General features: G+C 31.4%; 3 protein-coding genes across 4 annotated transcripts; 1 reads left to right on the top strand and 2 right to left on the bottom strand.

Moving 5' to 3' along the window:
* Positions 1-627: 627 nt before the first annotated feature.
* Positions 628-3,531, bottom strand: LOC125587052 (replication protein A 70 kDa DNA-binding subunit A-like). The gene is made up of 10 exons (XM_048757176.1): positions 3,124-3,531; positions 2,610-2,883; positions 2,344-2,458; positions 2,149-2,273; positions 1,764-1,845; positions 1,572-1,683; positions 1,340-1,497; positions 1,151-1,271; positions 969-1,058; positions 628-663 (listed from the first exon to the last, which is right to left on the bottom strand). Exons 1-10 carry the CDS (start codon positions 3,529-3,531, stop codon positions 628-630), a joined length of 1,521 nt encoding a protein of 506 aa, XP_048613133.1.
* Positions 3,532-5,534: 2,003 nt separating this feature from the next.
* LOC106363908 (LOB domain-containing protein 3) lies at positions 5,535-9,115 on the top strand. 2 transcript variants are annotated; one of them, XM_048758182.1, is made up of 2 exons: positions 5,535-6,296; positions 8,458-9,115. In XM_048758182.1, exons 1-2 carry the CDS (start codon positions 6,138-6,140, stop codon positions 8,770-8,772), a joined length of 474 nt encoding a protein of 157 aa, XP_048614139.1. In that variant the 5' UTR covers positions 5,535-6,137; the 3' UTR covers positions 8,773-9,115. The 2 variants fall into 2 exon arrangements, with proteins under 2 accessions (XP_048614139.1, XP_013659026.1); XM_013803572.3 differs by having other exon boundaries at positions 5,821-6,314.
* Positions 9,116-10,356: 1,241 nt separating this feature from the next.
* BNAC05G12600D (uncharacterized protein At4g15545) lies at positions 10,357-12,550 on the bottom strand. Its single transcript, XM_013805037.3, has 9 exons — positions 12,124-12,550; positions 11,810-11,878; positions 11,653-11,709; positions 11,458-11,530; positions 11,307-11,381; positions 10,988-11,221; positions 10,856-10,901; positions 10,692-10,770; positions 10,357-10,603 (listed from the first exon to the last, which is right to left on the bottom strand). Exons 1-9 carry the CDS (start codon positions 12,391-12,393, stop codon positions 10,511-10,513), a joined length of 996 nt encoding a protein of 331 aa, XP_013660491.1. The 5' UTR covers positions 12,394-12,550; the 3' UTR covers positions 10,357-10,510.
* Between the last annotated feature and the right edge of the window lie 4,208 nt (positions 12,551-16,758).

The raw sequence follows: 16,758 nt of genomic DNA, 5'->3' as shown, positions 1-16,758 counted from the left end.
CTAAGCAATGCTAACTAATCATCTAATACATATTCTCAAATCACATGGCAAACTTGAGAAATTCTAAACTAATTCTACTATAATTAAATAAAAACAAGATGATCAATCCGGTATAGTAGTTGTAAATTGAATTTGGAATTTGAAATATTTCTGAATTGGTTTGTTATTTACCAATTGATGTGGTAAATATATATAGATATTATCATTTTTTGGTTTCTATAAAGATTACAAAGATCACATTACATAGTTAGCCGTCATTATATTTTGATCTACACATATTCCAATAAGAAAAAAATATTCGAATTCTTAAATTAAATTGATCAAATAAAGCGATTGCAAAATGTAAAATAGACCAAGAAATGAAAACCGGTTACACTTGTCTCATTTTTATTTATTTTTTAAATGTGTTTGCCAAGATTAAAATAACAACATAATATTTTCATAACTAAATTTAAACTACATAGATCACAAATACAAATATAAAATTATAAATCACTTATAGAAACCAAGGGTATTGAAATTTCGTTTGGCATAGACTACTCACTCATTAGTACATCAAGAAAATATAATGATCTATCAATCATTATTTTTCAAACATAAATATATAGATACTAAAGATAGATTTTATTAGAAAAAGAGTTTATAACCAAGGTTGTTATAACACTGCAAAGCAAAATTCAGAAAAAGAAGAAACAAAGCATAGTCTTAAATTAAACAGAAGAAAGAAATAAGACTTCATCAGCCACATTTGGCACGCTTGACACCTTCAAACTCAACCCCATCAGCACTCCTCCTCGCCGATTCATCTGCATGATCACCCCCCCCCCCCCCTTTTTTTTGTAGAAAGCTCGACCAGATTCCCCATCAACGTTCTCTCCTGTCTCGACCACGGGTTCTGGGGCTTCGAGAAGAAGCACCTTTGTCACAGTTAAAGTCTGGGATTTACCATTCAAATTGTGATCTGATACCTTCACAATGAACTTCCTTGTTTGCCCGATGGTATCAATCATGGCTTGAGGAACTGGAACTATGTGATCCTCTCCCACATCCTCATTGGCCTAACATATATGTAGACATTATCAGAATACATTTCCAAAGTTTTAGTAATAATCTCTTTCTAAATCTTATAAATATACAGGTTTCTAATTACATGATAGTATCTTTCAACTAACTCAGCAGCTTTCTTTCCAGTCAACTCCTCACCAGCATCCCCAAGAAGAACAAATACGGCTTGATCCTTCTGGTCATAAACAGAGAGTTTAGACAGGTACCTGTAATAGAGAGACATTAATAAACGTTGCAGTCAAAGAATGTATATAACTATATATAAACCACTTACTGCGCCACAACATCAATATCACTCTTCCCACATTTCTTACACATGAGGGTTGTAGGTCCCTTGGTCGCCTTGGTATGGCACACACCGCAGCCTATATAATACCACCCAGAACCGTGCACAACATCATCAATAGTTGATGTGCACTCAAACCAAGCAACCTGGAAACACGTTTGAAATTAAATGCGAGCATTAGATAATCTTATCAATGCATCAGAAATTGAGACTATAATACCTTAGCGGCTGCCTGATTCATATAGGAAAAGAGGTCTCCCAAAGTCGCTAACTCAGGCTTGGTGACCACCTCTGCAATAACCATGTTGGCAACATCTAAGTTCGAGTCTAGCCTAGTGGAAAAGGTCAAATCAGAAATTATGATATCGTAATAACTGCACTGATATTCCAAATCATGAAACATAAACATTACCAGCTGAGATAAGACCGGGCTTCTTGGACATCACTATCCAGAAATATCCGTGAAGACGCCATAGAAGATAGAGAGAGGACTCCTACAACAGAAAGATGACATGATATATAAGCAAAATTATGACATACCTACAGTAAGAGAATATGTATATCAATACAGAATGTGTAATCAGTTCAGGCCTTGCTCAGTCTACTAATAAATATTCACATATATTTTAAATGCTTCATACCTAACAAACTCTAGAGTCAATTAAAAAACAGCTCTATCAGCCTATATCAATAATTATGCACCACATAAAATAATGCCTATTATAAACCACGATGACATATACGATCCGAACCATAACTAACAGCTTAAACAGCAATAAAAAGTTAGTATTACAAACCTCCAAACCGTTTCGGGTTTAAGGTGGTCACTAAGATAACACGGGCAGTGCCTACAGACGCCTTGAACTTCTCACAGAACTGGAAGGCAGCCTTGTCCCAGAGGTACAACTTCAGAACGGGGTCGCTGTAACAACACAAACCATTCGGTAAGATAAACCATATGTGTATGCTGAAGAATTTAGAGAACAACTCACTCATGTGTTTGAACATGAAGTTCAACTCGGCGGGATGCAACTATCTCTGTTTCATCAAGAAGAGGACCGTCACTGAGAACCTGCTCATTCACAAGTTTGATATGACCTATATAATCTGCAAAGAAGACAATAAAAATCAATGTTTTATATCTTATAAACCCAAGCAATAAAACCTAAATTTCTGAGCCTGTATGAAAACACTATCCTAGGCAACACTCTAGAATCAATTAAAACATCTATGTGGATTAAAGCTGGTGAGAACTTACCATAAAGATCACCTCTTTGATCAGAGGCAGCCTCGAATTCTCTGTAACCATGGATCCGGAACCGATCCTCAGGGAAGTTAATGGAACTGTCCTCGAGATTATAGAGGACAGAGTTCCATGAGAAGCTAATGGTGACATCTGGTTCAGCTACCCGATAAATAGGCTTGCTCTTTGATCCAAAAAACTTGTTGAGTCGGTAAGTACCACCGGCCTTCATGTGACGCAAGTAAGTCTCAATCCTTCCATTAGGGATGAAACCCTGGATAACATTTTCCTGTTACAAAATAGAAGTAGTTAGAGAAGCTAGCCAAGATAACTTGAGTCGAAACAAAATTTACTTATACATCTAACCCACAAAAATATACTCATGATGATGATGCTAACAACAACTTAGTTATTAGGGTGCTGGATGTTGTTCAGATATAATAAGACATTTATAGAAAATATTTGGTTTAAACCGCTGATAAACAAAAAATTGCATAAACTATAATTGCAAAAAGATATCGGTTTCTACCTCTTCATCGATGAGGATCATCTCGAGGCCAATAAGCACCTTCGTCTGAACATTCCAAGCCTCCCAAAAGTGGATCAGACGAAACCGTATCTCGCCGTAATATGGCCCGAACGTCACGTCTCTGAAGGTAATCGCCTTCCCAACGATAGCCTTGCCTTTATCGCTGGAAGAGACAGAGGCTTTGTACTTAGCGCCGATGTTGAGGCCGGCAGAAACACTGGTTTTGCCGATTGACTTGCTCGGACCGGAGGAGGCCGCAGAGAGAACTTCTGATTTCACGGAACTGACATCGCCGGCTTTTTCATCGCCGGAAGAGACACTAGTTTGATTGACGGGTTTGACCGGAACGGAGGGAACCGTAGCTTCACCGCTCGCTTTCACTGACTCGAAAACATCGGATAACATCATCGCGGAGGGTATAGTATAATCGTGAGGAGGGAATAAGATTTGGTGAAGATAAGAGGTGGAGTGCGAGATCTATATAGAACCTCAGATTGGGAAAGCCAAAAGGTTCCATTAATGAGATCAAATAGTCTATAGAAATGGAGAGGGGATTGATTGCTGGGGACGGGATTGATTGCTAGTAAGCCAGAACGGTGAACGCATGAAACGAAGACGATGGAGACGACGGAGAGAAAGGGGCCGATACTCGATTTTGGATATCGCTTGTCTGACGTGGCGGAGAGCTGTTCTTCTATTGGCCGATTTTTTAATCTGACGTGGACATCCTCTCTACTCCTCATATAACCCTTTTAGTATTAGTTAGATTAATTGTTCATCCTTTTATGATCTTATTGTTGTTGATACATATATGATGTGAGAGATCAAACTATGGTTTAAAGTTTATAAAACTGTAAAATATATATCTCATATATATTAATTGAGGAACATTTGAAAAGATGTAACCTCAATTTTGTAATAATTAATAAAAATTTCTTGCTTATGTGTCAATCAATTAGGTAGTTAATTAATCCTACGTGTCAGCCTCACATTAGTTAATATCATATGATATTAACTAAAGCAAAGTGGTTATTTATTATATATTATTTTCTTAAATAAAACCTACGGAATTACCTAATGTGATTATGATATATATAGTAATTAATGATTTTAAATAATGAAGATTTGCTAATAATATGTATGTTTTCTATCATTTTTGTTTAATTCTTTACTATTAAAATAAATTACACAAATCATTAATCATATATTAAAAATTTAGATTCTTTTGTATATGTTGTATTTTGAATTTTTCAAAACGAGTATAAATTACTAAAACTTTTAAAAGTCTCACATAAAATTTTGTGATCAATGTTTAAATTTTTTTCTATAATAAGATACAATGATAATAAAAACATATAATAAATAATTTTATTTTAATAGGTGTTTATGTTAATATATATATATATATATACTTCATATCGTTTAAATTTAATTATATATCATAAACGATGGATAAGATTGATTGTTTTGATTTATTTATTCTAAAATGGTTAACGATGGATAAGATTGATTGTTTTGATTTATTTATTCTAAAATGGTTGCGAATAAACAAGAGCGGTCATTTGATTTATATGTGCAAGCCAATTTATTACATAATAGTAACTGATTTCTTAGCTATTTAATAAATAATTATTATTTTATTATTTCATATTATGCAGAAAATATAAAATAAGTATGTATTCTGCACAAGGCACAGATCTTTACCTAAGTATGTATCTCTTTAATAATTTTGAATCTTAAATATTTTCTAAATCTCAGGCCAAAATAAGAAAAAAAATGAGAATAAACTCAAAAATCAATATTTATATCGAGCAATAACCAAAATGACACAAAAAGAAAAAAAACATTGAAGATAGATATGATTGACACGTGAACGTAAACTTCTCATAACCATAATTAACTTTTAAATTTCTAAATCATGATATAAAACCGAGCTGACATAGTTTCATTGTAACCAAATAGCAGGCATGAGATTCTTCAAACTAAACGTTAGGTTTTTCTGCGATAAATAATTTTTTGACCTAAAATATTTTTAAAAATGAGATTAATTCATTAGTAAACAAATTATGTAATTAACAAAAAAAATTTTAAAAAATTGTCTAAGGGGCAAATATATTTATTCGATCAATAATATAAAAAAAAATTTCCATACGATATTTCTTAAATAATTTTCATATAAATTTACCATGCGCAGGTCTTATCCTAATTTTTATTATGTTAAAGTATATACAGTTTAGATATTATGTATCTTGTAGATACACTAGATATTCTCTCTAGAACATTCCTTCTATGTACTATATATATTATTCTCATATATATAATGATATCGGATACGGAGTTTCCTATCTTACATGGTATTTTCCATGATATCTTCTCATATAGATATATGTTGGTTGTCAAAAAAAAAAAAAGATATACGTTAAAATGCCGTCTTTCTTGTTGATTAATCGATGTGTCAACTGTCAAGCAATCAAATTTTAATATTATTGTAAGACAAATTGTATTTACTTGAGTAACTCGCAACTAACATCAGCAGATATACAGCATCAGAAATCGTATCAAAACGATATCATATGATTATAAAGAAAACTATATCTTGATTCACTAAGAAGTGACAATCCCATACACGACAAAAACAAGAGGTAAATAGAGAAGCCATGTTGCTTCAACTTGCAAGAAACTATAGAGAAGAGTCAAAAGACTAATTGTATAGTATTCAATTCGATATACAAACAAAACAAAAAAGAAAAGATTTCAACGTAAACATACATATAAAAAACTTGTGAGAAATTTTCCAGGTGGGCCATGGAAATCTTAAGGCATAGAGATGGGATGATTTTTTGTCCAAACAAAGCAAATCTAATGACTTATTACTTTAGGGTTGGACCCACAAGAAGATTTCATGTCTCACTTTCTCTTCTTCTCTATAAAAACAGACTCACTGCTTATTCTCTAAATTCCTTCTTCTCCTCTTGATCATTTTGCTTTCAAGTCTCAAAAACTGTTTCTCCTAAATGAGACGTAACGGTCACAGTCACGGAGCAGTGTCGCCTTGTGCCGCGTGTAAGCTTCTCCGGCGAAAATGTGTGGAAGACTGCGTCTTTGCTCCATATTTCCCGGCTAAAGAGCCTTACAAGTTTGCCATTGTCCATAAGATTTTCGGTGCTAGTAATGTCAGTAAGATGTTGCAGGTGAAAATTCACCTCTCTATTTTGTCCATTTTGATATTATATTTATGACCGGATATATATAACTATGAAACATACTTGTACTGCAATGTTCAAAAAAAAACATACTTGTACTGAGAAAAGGGCATTATTGTTTAAACATATATATATAATCTGACTGTTCGACCCAAAAACTGACTAGGGCTTGTAACTTATGGTTCCTTTCTGATGCAATTGTACCATTGTGTGAGTTTAAGTGGCAGTCTAGACATTAGGGCATCTCCAACTGCAACATAATTTTTTTTATGTTGAAATTATACCAAGTTTAGTATTTTGATGTTAAATTTTATTTTTCATCTCCAACTATTGAACCAAATTCTACACCAAAACAATATTTTATATTACTAATTTTTTAATCTTGATAATTTAATACATTAGTAATTTATGATTAATTATATTTATCAGTTATCACATATAAGTTTATATTTATTTATTAAAATTTAGTAATTTTATCTTTTGTTTATTCATATATGTTATCTTTCTCTTAGTTAATTTTTATACTTTATTTATTTTATTTAAAATTAGTCTAAATTTAAAATTTATACATTTAAAAGGAAAAACATTTTTATTTTGTTACTGATGTAACTGATAACTTATTTAATTATATTATTAATTAAAAATATAAATACAATATTAGTTTAATGTTTTAGAATAAATACAATATTAGTTTAATGTTTTAGTATATTAAAATAAAACAAATATAATATATTATAATATATTCATTTTAACTATAATTTAAAACTAATTAATAATACAAATATATCTATAACTAAATGAAAAGTAATAAATATATTATTTTAGTATTTGGTGTGATGAATAGAGTTACACTAAATTTGGTATAACACTTAGAAAGAAAAAAAATTGGTATAACATTATTCACTTTACCCCAAATTTGGTGAAATTGTATTATTTTTGGTGTTTCATTAGAAATGAAATTATACCAAATTTAGTGTTTTGGTATTTCATTGGAGTTGGCCTTCTAGAGTATAAGCTGCTTTGAAAAGAAACGGCTTATATAGTACTGTCATGAAATAATTTACATTTTAGATCAGTTTGGATGATCATTCATGCGTATTAAACCCTTTAATTTGTTTTTAATTCTCGATTAGTTGTGATTTTATTAATTTGTATATATGTTTTTGATCTTGTCAATGTCATACTCATATTTGCTTTTTATAAGTATTTTATATCTTCGGAAAGTATTGAAACCGCGTGTAAGAATAGCGAGGAAGTCACTTTCTAGTTTCTAACAAAAGTCTATATTACATGTCACGTTAAAAGGCAAAATCATGCATTATTTTCTTGTTATCGTATGACTAATTTATCACGCGGTGAATAATTTATGTATATAAAAGCGACTGCTTACTGTTTTCTACTGTTAATATATTTGTCTTTGCAAAATCATTACAAACAAACAAACTCATCATGTGTTTCAAACATATAGTTATTACTGTATTACATAAAGGCATCACATGTAGTGCAATATCATTTGATAGTCATCATTGAAAGTTTCTAAAAAGACCATCAAATATTTATCTGTGCAAGACCATTAAATCCTAAAATTACATGGTTTCACTCTCTGCATCATTGCACGAGTTTGACAAAAACTTATGAAAGTGCAATATTAGACTCAAGAAGACCAAACATTTTGGGGATGTATTCAACCGAGAGTTTCAAGTGATTTGTATTAAAATGACAAATTCACTGTTATTGAAACATGAATTTTAAAAACTCATTTAAAATCCACTGTTATTGAATTTGACATTTCTTAAAGCACTTTGAAATCCACTGTTATTGAAAATATTTTAAATTGTGGAATTTTAAAGTTTTCAGGTGATTTTATGGTGTTTGGGTAGGATTTCTTAGTTAAAAAAATTAAAACTCAAATCTCATAGTTTTAGGTGATATTCTAGAGTAGTTTAACAAAAATCACTTAAATCTCTGCAATTTATCGAAATCATCTAAAACTCCATTAAAAATCAAATCACAATGTTAAATTGAATACATCCCCGTAGTCATTTATTAAACATGCTAGATAGTTCATATAAACTATATATATACAAGTCATTAACGAATAAAGTAAATCAATTTTAACGTTATATCGTAGGTGCTGTCGGAAAACCACCGGAGCGACGCCGTGAATTCGATTGTGTACGAGGCCAACGCTAGGGTGCAGGATCCTGTGTACGGATGTGTAGGAATAATATCATCATTACAGAGACAACTCGAGACGCTCCAAACTCAGCTCGCTTTTGCTCAGGCCGAACTGGTTCATATGAAAACGCTCCACCGTATTGACACTAAACCGCCACCCTACATGGCGAGTGGCATTAGTTTTCCGGCGAACAAAGACTTATCTAATGACGTCGACATGGCTTTTGCGTACGAGAATGGTGCCGGAGAGTCCCTTTGGTCGTGCTAGCTTTAGCCTCATCTTATCCTTTCAATAGTTTTTAAAAAAAATGATAAGATTATATGATATATAGCCTGTATCATATGAACGTGGTAAGTGTATAACTAAAGTAAATCAAAGTAGCAACTAAAGAATTAAGATTGTAAACTTTATTTATGTCTGCCTTCTTTTTGGGGATTTTATTTTCCTTAGGTACTATTGGGAAAGTAAAAAAGAAAAAGAAAAGATAGAGGCATAACGATGTAGTATGTCTCCTTTAAATATTTTTTTTATCACTGTACTATGTCTCTTTTAAATAAAATAAATAATGTCGCATATTGATAATACATATATATGAAATAGTGTTGCATCGTATGATTTCTAACTCTTGAAACAAATTTACAATCATTGTGATGATTTATTGTTAGTATATACTATATCTAATCTTTTGTTTAAATTTGACGGAAATGGAAGGAGGAACCCCTCCTAGCTTTTGCTCATTATCAGACAATCACTTATTCACAAACTTCGTCTGGGACCAGTTTCCATCAAGAATGCATTTAGGATCAAAACGAGATATCTATGGATGTTAATATGGGTTCAACCCCACAGGGTTAGTCTAACTCCCTAAAACTATTTGTAGTCCTAACCCTTATCTATGTAACATGGTTTAAAAAGGGCTGACCCTAATAGATCTAGGGCTTAAATCTTAACCCTTTAATTTTGATTCACAAAATTATTATACAATATTTAAATATATACTAAAATTTTAAATTTGTAAGATAATGCAAAATATAATTTTTCCGTCAAAATTTCAAAAACAAAAAAAATCAAAATTTTCTGCCAAAACGAAAAATTAAGTTTTAGCTAAAACAGAAAATCGAGTTTTCCCGCCAAAAAGTAAAAATCGAGTTTTTCCCCACAACTAAGAATCAAATTTTCCCGAACGAAAACTCATTTTTTCCGCCAAAACCACAAAATCAAATTTCCCGCCAAAACCGAAAAAACTCAATTTTAAGTTATGGCGGAAAAAATTGATCTTGCGGTTTTAGCAGAAAACCCAAATTGTGATTTTTCCCGAAAAACTTTACTTTTTGTTTTTGGCGGGAAAAACTCGGGTTTGCGATTATGGCGAGAAAACTCGGGTTTGTGGTTTTGGCGGGAAAACTTGATTTTGTGGTTTTGGCGGAAAACTCGATTTTGCAGTTTTGGCGAAAAAAACTTGATTTTCTAGTTTTGGCGAGAAAACTCGATTTTTGTGGTTTTGGTGGAAAAACTCAAATTAGGTTTTGGCGGAAAAAACACAATTTTTGTTTTTGAGGGAAAAACTTTATTCTTAGTTGTGGGGCAAAAACTCGATTTTGCGATTTTGGCAGAAAAACTTGATTTTGATGCTCAACAAATTGGAGGAAAGAATCATATCATATCTTAATTTTTCTAATTTTATCTTTAAAATTTAAGAACAAAAATAAATGAAATATTTTTTTCAATTAAATGGGCTAAACCCGGTACCAGCGTTAAACTTTGATTAAAATAGGCTGGGTTAAAATAGGTTGGACATATAATAAACAAAAGAGGGTTAGGCTGCAGTTAACATTCCTAGAGATATCACAGGAGAGCAACGCTAAACACTTTCGAAAGCGAGATGTTTCATTGTTTTTGTGAGAAGAAAAAAGACTTTCCATGTCACTAGATATGGTCGAGAACTACACATACTACAATGGTTATGATGATATAACATTTGGTGTAGATTCAAGACTCGTAAAGTTTAACGCATGTTTCTGTTGAGAAGACCTTGGAAAGATAGGTAGAGATCTTTGTTCTCTTCCCCAAATATCTCATCTGCTTTCCTCAAAGTGTCCTGTCAAAAGCATCACTCATTTAAAATCCGTAATCTGAACATTACCGAAAAAAGAAATAAATGGCGCACAGGGGTAACGGTTTCTTACCTCTCGGGTTTGCTTCTGAGCGTTGAGTTCCTTGATGTTAGCTAAGAAGGCACTGAACTGCTCATAGGATAATCGGCTCCTAATAATGATATTGACACAGAAAATTAACAAGATGAAACTATGGCTAATGATACTAAGACAAGAAGCGCTGAAGAAGGTCTCACCTGGCTTGTCTGAAGAACTCCTTACCGTCCATCCGAGGTGTACGAGCTGGACAAGAGTTTAAAAACATTTTATCTACAAGAACCATGTTATCAATGTATACAAGTTAGTGATCTTTAAGATCTTGTATGAACCTGGGAGTGTACGGTTGCGAGGTGGAGAATTTGCAGCTGATGATTGCTGACTCGAAGGGTACCAGATTGTTGTCTTTGTAGGGGAAACTGCACCGGATGTTCTTTTGGGAGAACCAGCTGCAGAGTAGCCTCGAGGGGACACGCTTGTGGAGATGATCTTTGGTGTTGCGGATGGGGTAAGGCGTGGAGAGATGTATGGTGTCATTGAGAATTTGTTTCCGGCATATTTTGAAGCTGCAAAAAAAGTAGAAAGTCATATGTGATTCTTAAGAGCAGCATAGAGGTAAAAGCATAGCATAGGAGGTTGACTCGGTGTAACCTTCGACAGTTGGATTGTTCATGTCGGAAGATCCACTGTAAGAACGGTGTGTTGAGTGTACGCTGGTCCTTTCATCTGCTTGGTTGAAGGGTGTTCAGAATCAAAACAAGGCAAAATTTTAAATTGGGAAAACGAATGTCTGATGCCGTACCTTTGCCTGTATATGAACCAGTCGATCCAGTACTTGACTGGTCGCATGCCTTTATATCAACAGGCTCTGTTTGCTGTAATAACAAAACGGAGAAGACGCAAGATTACATTCTCTTGGACCAGAGACCAGAAGCATACAAGATACACATAGAACAACAAAATAATGTGTGAATAAGATAAAGCTTGAATGTCTTACAGGAGGAGCACTCTCGTCGCTCAAAGATTTGATTAACTGCCGCTTGAATGTCTCCAGCTAAATAAAAGATAAAATAGAAACATTAGCTGTTGAGTATCCCACACCAGAGTATAAGATGTATAAAAACAAACCATAAAGCATCAGTAAAAAATTTCACCTTAGCCAAATCACGAGTGAGTTTAGTTACAGTCATTGCCAGTGAATCCTTCTCTTTTGTCAAGATCATCTTTACAGGAAAACAAAAAAGAAGACAATTAATAAATTATACCCCGTGGTTAAGTTCTTATAGGGCAGGGGAGAGATAAACGTAGCACATGTAACGATTATATAGCTCTATTGAACATCAACCAATGCACCAATTCAATAACAAATAAACAAGAAGCTGACTCACACTCTCAGGAAACATAACGGAACCATAAGATAAAAGCAACACAAAGGGGATAACGAGATGGAGTTTTTTTGTTATCTCACATTCTCCTCGAGGACAGTCTTCAACCTCGAATCAGCCTCGCGACGGTCTTTCTCGAGGCGAGACGCCTTATCCACGAGCTCACGGACGACGGTTTCTTTACCCTGAAGCTTCTGTCTCAATTCAACCACCTCAGAGTCCAGATTCGAGACCCTCGAAGCAATCGCCATTGAAGTGATCTTCCTCGCGAGATCCAGCTGCTCAAAAGGATCCATCGGAATCACCGACAGAACCTCATCGGAGAGCTCCAGATCCAGCCTGTCGTCTCCCATTGCCTCTTCACCAACGTTTCGTATCTCGTCGTCGCAAGGGATAACGTTTTTTTTGTTTTTGCCTCTTTCTAGTGTGTTTGAAATTGAAACGCCAAACCCGAGACGATTAGGGTTTTTTGCCTTCTTGTCCGAATGCTTGTTGTTTTGCAGAAGCGAAAGCCTTTACACGTGTTCGTTTTTAATTGGCTATATATCTTTGTTGTCTCTGTTTTGAATTTTTTCTTGGTTCGAATTTTAAAGAAAACGATTTTGATTACTTTTTCCCTCCAAACCAGAGAAAACCCCACTTTTTGGTTATACTTTCGGAAAGTTATTATTTTGTTTTGTGCTAGTGCCATTTTGGTCCTACATTTTCAAAATCACAAATTGACAAATTGTGACGTGAATTGGCATTTATTGTTAGGTGTTATTAAAATATTCCATAGTGGCCTATTAAATTATTTATAAAACATATTGGCAATAGTTAAAGTTTTAGCATTTTTCTGGTTATAAGTTGAGATGTCACATCTATGCAGTTGAGCTGAATCGCCAGACACGTGTATAAATATATATAGATTTCGTATCTACGTATGTCCTATTTCTTTAAATGCAGAAACACATAACCGGTTTTTCTGGTTCGCAATAACTATTTTATACGGTTTTACAATTTAATCAGAACCTACATGTCAGGTTTTTATATATCGTGTCGTGGGGTGCATAATTCATGAACGAGCATTTTCAACTCATACCACTATTATAGTATCAAAAATACCCTATTTTAATATAATTTCAACACTAAAAAAAAGTTTTCCTCCAACCATAACACCAAATTTCACACTAAAAACTATTTTATAATATTATATGTATTTATAGTTTTATTTGTCATTTATTTAATTGTCCATTTTATTAATAAATTAAATAAATAGTGTTTTAGTGGGGTGAATAGTAATTTAGTGTGGTGAATAGTGTCACACCAAATTTGATGTGAAATTATAGTGTTGCACTAAAATAATGTGATTTTTAGTGTTGGATTGGAAAATGTTTTAATGTCAAAATCACACTAAAATAGTGTTTTAGAGTTGGATTAGAGATGGCCTAAGGACAATTTTAACTGTCAGTAGGTTATTTTAGGTATCTAATTAGTAAAATAATAATATATTTAATTGAAGCAAAATACATAATCAAATTAATAGCACTTAACCAAACAAATGGTAAGTGGCAGAAGAGTAAATAGCATGTGGCAAAAGAGTAAATATGAGAGTTTTTAAAGTGGATGAGCATCTCCAACCCACCTCTATATTTGCTTCTATAATAGCATTTAGAGATAAAACCACTCCAACCCTACTCTATTTCTTCCTTTAAAGTAAAGATTATTATTTTCACCTCTATATTTAGAGGAAGAAATAGAATTCCTCTATAATAGAGGAATATTTTTTTATTTACAAAATGATCTTTTAACTTTTTACTTTAACAATTATAAACAAAATAAATATTTTTTAGTAAAAATTTACTGTTTATATAAATATATAATCATAATTTTTATTTACATAACAGTTTCTATAAAAATATTCAGTGTAAATAATATCATAATTTTATGAATGTTACACTAAATTGGGTTGGTTTTTAACTTTCACAAATAAAAAGTACTATTTGTAAAATTAGAAAAGAATATATCAAAAATATTCATTTTTAGAGAAAAAAATAGAGGAATACATTGGAGACAAACTCATCTTTATTATAGAGAAAAAAAATAGGGAAATACATTGGAGATGATCTTAGATAGGGATCGATTGTGGTCATCTCTCCTCATTTTCTAATTATTTCTGTTTTTTTTTAAATAATTAGATAACTAGGGTAAGACTTTCGCCTTGCGCAAGATAAATTTATATGAAAATTATTTAAGAAATATCTTATGGAAAAAATTATATTACTGATCGAATTAATATATTTGGCTCTTAAACAATTTTTTAAAACCTTTTTTGTTAATTACATAATTTTTTTACTAATGAACTGATCTCATTTTTAAAAATATTTTGGGTCAAAAAATTATTTATCGCATAAAAACCTAAGGTTTAGGCCGAAGAATCTCATGTCTACTATTTGGTTACAATGAAACTATGTCAGTGAGAAGTTTACGTCCACGTGCCAATCCTATCTATCTTCGATATTTTTCTCCTTTTTGTGTCGTTTTGGTTATTGCTCGATATAAATATTAATTTTTGAGTTTATTCTCATTTCTTTATTTTATTTTGACCTGAGATTTAAAAAATGTTTAAGATTCAAAATTATTAAAGAGATACATACTTAGGTTAAGATTTGCGCATTGTGCAGAATAAATATTAATTTATATTTTTCTGCATATTATGAAATAATAAAAAAATAATTATATATTAAATAACTAAGAAATCAGTTACTATTATGTAATAAATTGGTTTGCACATATAAATCAAATGACCGCTCTTGTTTATTCGCAATCATTTTAGAATGAATAAATCAAAACAATCAATTTTATCTATCGTATATGATATATAATTAAATTTAAACGATATGAAGTATATATATAACATAAACACCTATTAAAATAAAATTATTTATTTATATGCTTTTATTATCATTGTATTTTATTATAGAAAAAAATAAAACATTGATCACAAAAGTTTATGTGAGACTTTTAACAGTTTTAGTAATTTATATTTGTTTTGAAAAATTCAAAATAAAACATATACAAAAAAAATCTAAATTTTAAATATATGATCAATGTAATTGTGTAATTTATTTTAATAGTAAAGAATTAAACAAAAATTATATAAAGCATACTGATTATTAGCAAATCTTTATTATTTAAAATCATTAATTACTATATATATCATAATCACATTAGGTAATTCCGTAGGTTTTATCTAATGAAATAATATATAATAAATAGCCACCTTGCTTTAGTTAATATCATATGATATCATATAGTTGATATTAAATGTTTCTAGTGAAATATAAAAATCGAATTGGACCAACATGTTTTTCAATTTCAATGTGAGATTGACACGTATAACTAATTAACTACCTAATTGATTGATTCATAAGCAAGAGTTTTTTTTTAATTATTACAAAATTGAAGTTACATCTTTTCAAATGTTTATCAATTAATATATATAGGGGATGTCATCGTACCGGCGTTGGACTTGCTCTCTCAGAGCATCCGCAGTGATACAATTCTTAAGCAAGTTTCTAAGCGTTAAATTGATTAAATATGGAACAGTAGGAAAGAGGTAAGAATTTTAATAGAAACCTCTCTTTGCGGCGGTACTCCCATCAATAATCAAGAGACTGTAAACCCAATGTGTCCTTCTTATATTGAACAGAGTTCATTTATTGTTAAGAATTTTTTTTAGGGATACTTTGAAAAATGCTCTATTTAGGATTTTAAATTTGAAATATACACCTTATTTTTTTAGTTTTGAAAACTACACTTTCTTATACGTGAAAAGACACATTTATCCTAATTTTTATTTATAGCTAAAATAAAAATAAATAAAATTTTAAATTATTCATGTCATGAGATAAACACGATTTAGTAACTGGAAATAACAAACAGATAAATCTTCTGAAATATTCGAAGGTCTAGCTTTACAAAAACAAAATCAGTTTTAACAAAAACTATATAAACAAAAATTATACAAAATACATTGACGATTTCACTATATAAAAATGATTTTATACAATAATGCAAGAAAATTATTCCTCATACATTCGAACTTTCTAGCATTCCGTGATATACCATTTCGTGTAGTTTAATACATGCTTATCTTTCATTGCATATATGATCGTTTTATGATATTCCGTTGTGGATAGCAGCTATTGCATGGTCACATAAAGTATATTCTGTGTTTTAGATATTTTAGAGTTATAATTTGGAATGAAAATCAGATTTTGGATTTTGCACAGATATATAATTTGGAATTAAATTGAAGCGAACATGGTTAAGATAGGATTTATAAGATAATGGTGACAGAAAACAACCACGGAGCTAGTGATGAGCAAGCCATGAAATATAGATAGCATAGATATTTAATATTTTACATCCTAAAGATGTTCGTGAAAAATTAGTAAAACTTCATTTTGTCACTGCTTGCCAATAGAGCTCAATGATAGTAGCTACAGGCTAGCTAAATTGCATGTCATATCTATTAATTTTCTTATTGAAAATGAAAATTTAGCGTGAGGAGTTTAGTAAATATTGTGTAGATATCAGATTTAATAAGATATTGTGTATTAATTTAAATATTAGAAAATTATGATAACAAAAATATATTAAAAGAATGGACATTTTAGTCAATTTACATATATAGAAGTGTAATTTTCAAAAAATTTAAATAATGGTGTAGTTTT

The sequence above is a fragment of the Brassica napus genome, chromosome C5 (genome assembly GCF_020379485.1).
Source record: "Brassica napus cultivar Da-Ae chromosome C5, Da-Ae, whole genome shotgun sequence".
Lineage (NCBI taxonomy): Eukaryota > Viridiplantae > Streptophyta > Magnoliopsida > Brassicales > Brassicaceae > Brassica > Brassica napus.
This window is presented reverse-complemented; position numbering and strand designations above follow the sequence as displayed.

Coding starts and splice junctions, on each gene's coding strand:
- LOC125587052 (XM_048757176.1), bottom strand. CDS start 3,531: ATGATGTTATCCGATGTTTTCGAGTCAGTGAAAGCGAGCGGTGAAGCT. Junction 1,059..1,150: donor TAGTTGAAAGATACTATCAT/GTAATTAGAAAC, acceptor CATATATGTTAG/GCCAATGAGGATGTGGGAGA. Junction 664..968: donor CAAGGAAGTTCATTGTGAAG/GTATCAGATCAC, acceptor TTTGCTTTGCAG/TGTTATAACAACCTTGGTTA.
- LOC106363908 (XM_013803572.3), top strand. CDS start 6,138: ATGAGACGTAACGGTCACAGTCACGGAGCAGTGTCGCCTTGTGCCGCG. Junction 6,315..8,457: donor ATGTCAGTAAGATGTTGCAG/GTGAAAATTCAC, acceptor GTTATATCGTAG/GTGCTGTCGGAAAACCACCG.
- BNAC05G12600D (XM_013805037.3), bottom strand. CDS start 12,393: ATGGGAGACGACAGGCTGGATCTGGAGCTCTCCGATGAGGTTCTGTCG. Junction 10,902..10,987: donor TCGCAACCGTACACTCCCAG/GTTCATACAAGA, acceptor ACTCTTGTCCAG/CTCGTACACCTCGGATGGAC. Junction 10,604..10,691: donor CTCAGAAGCAAACCCGAGAG/GTAAGAAACCGT, acceptor TGCTTTTGACAG/GACACTTTGAGGAAAGCAGA.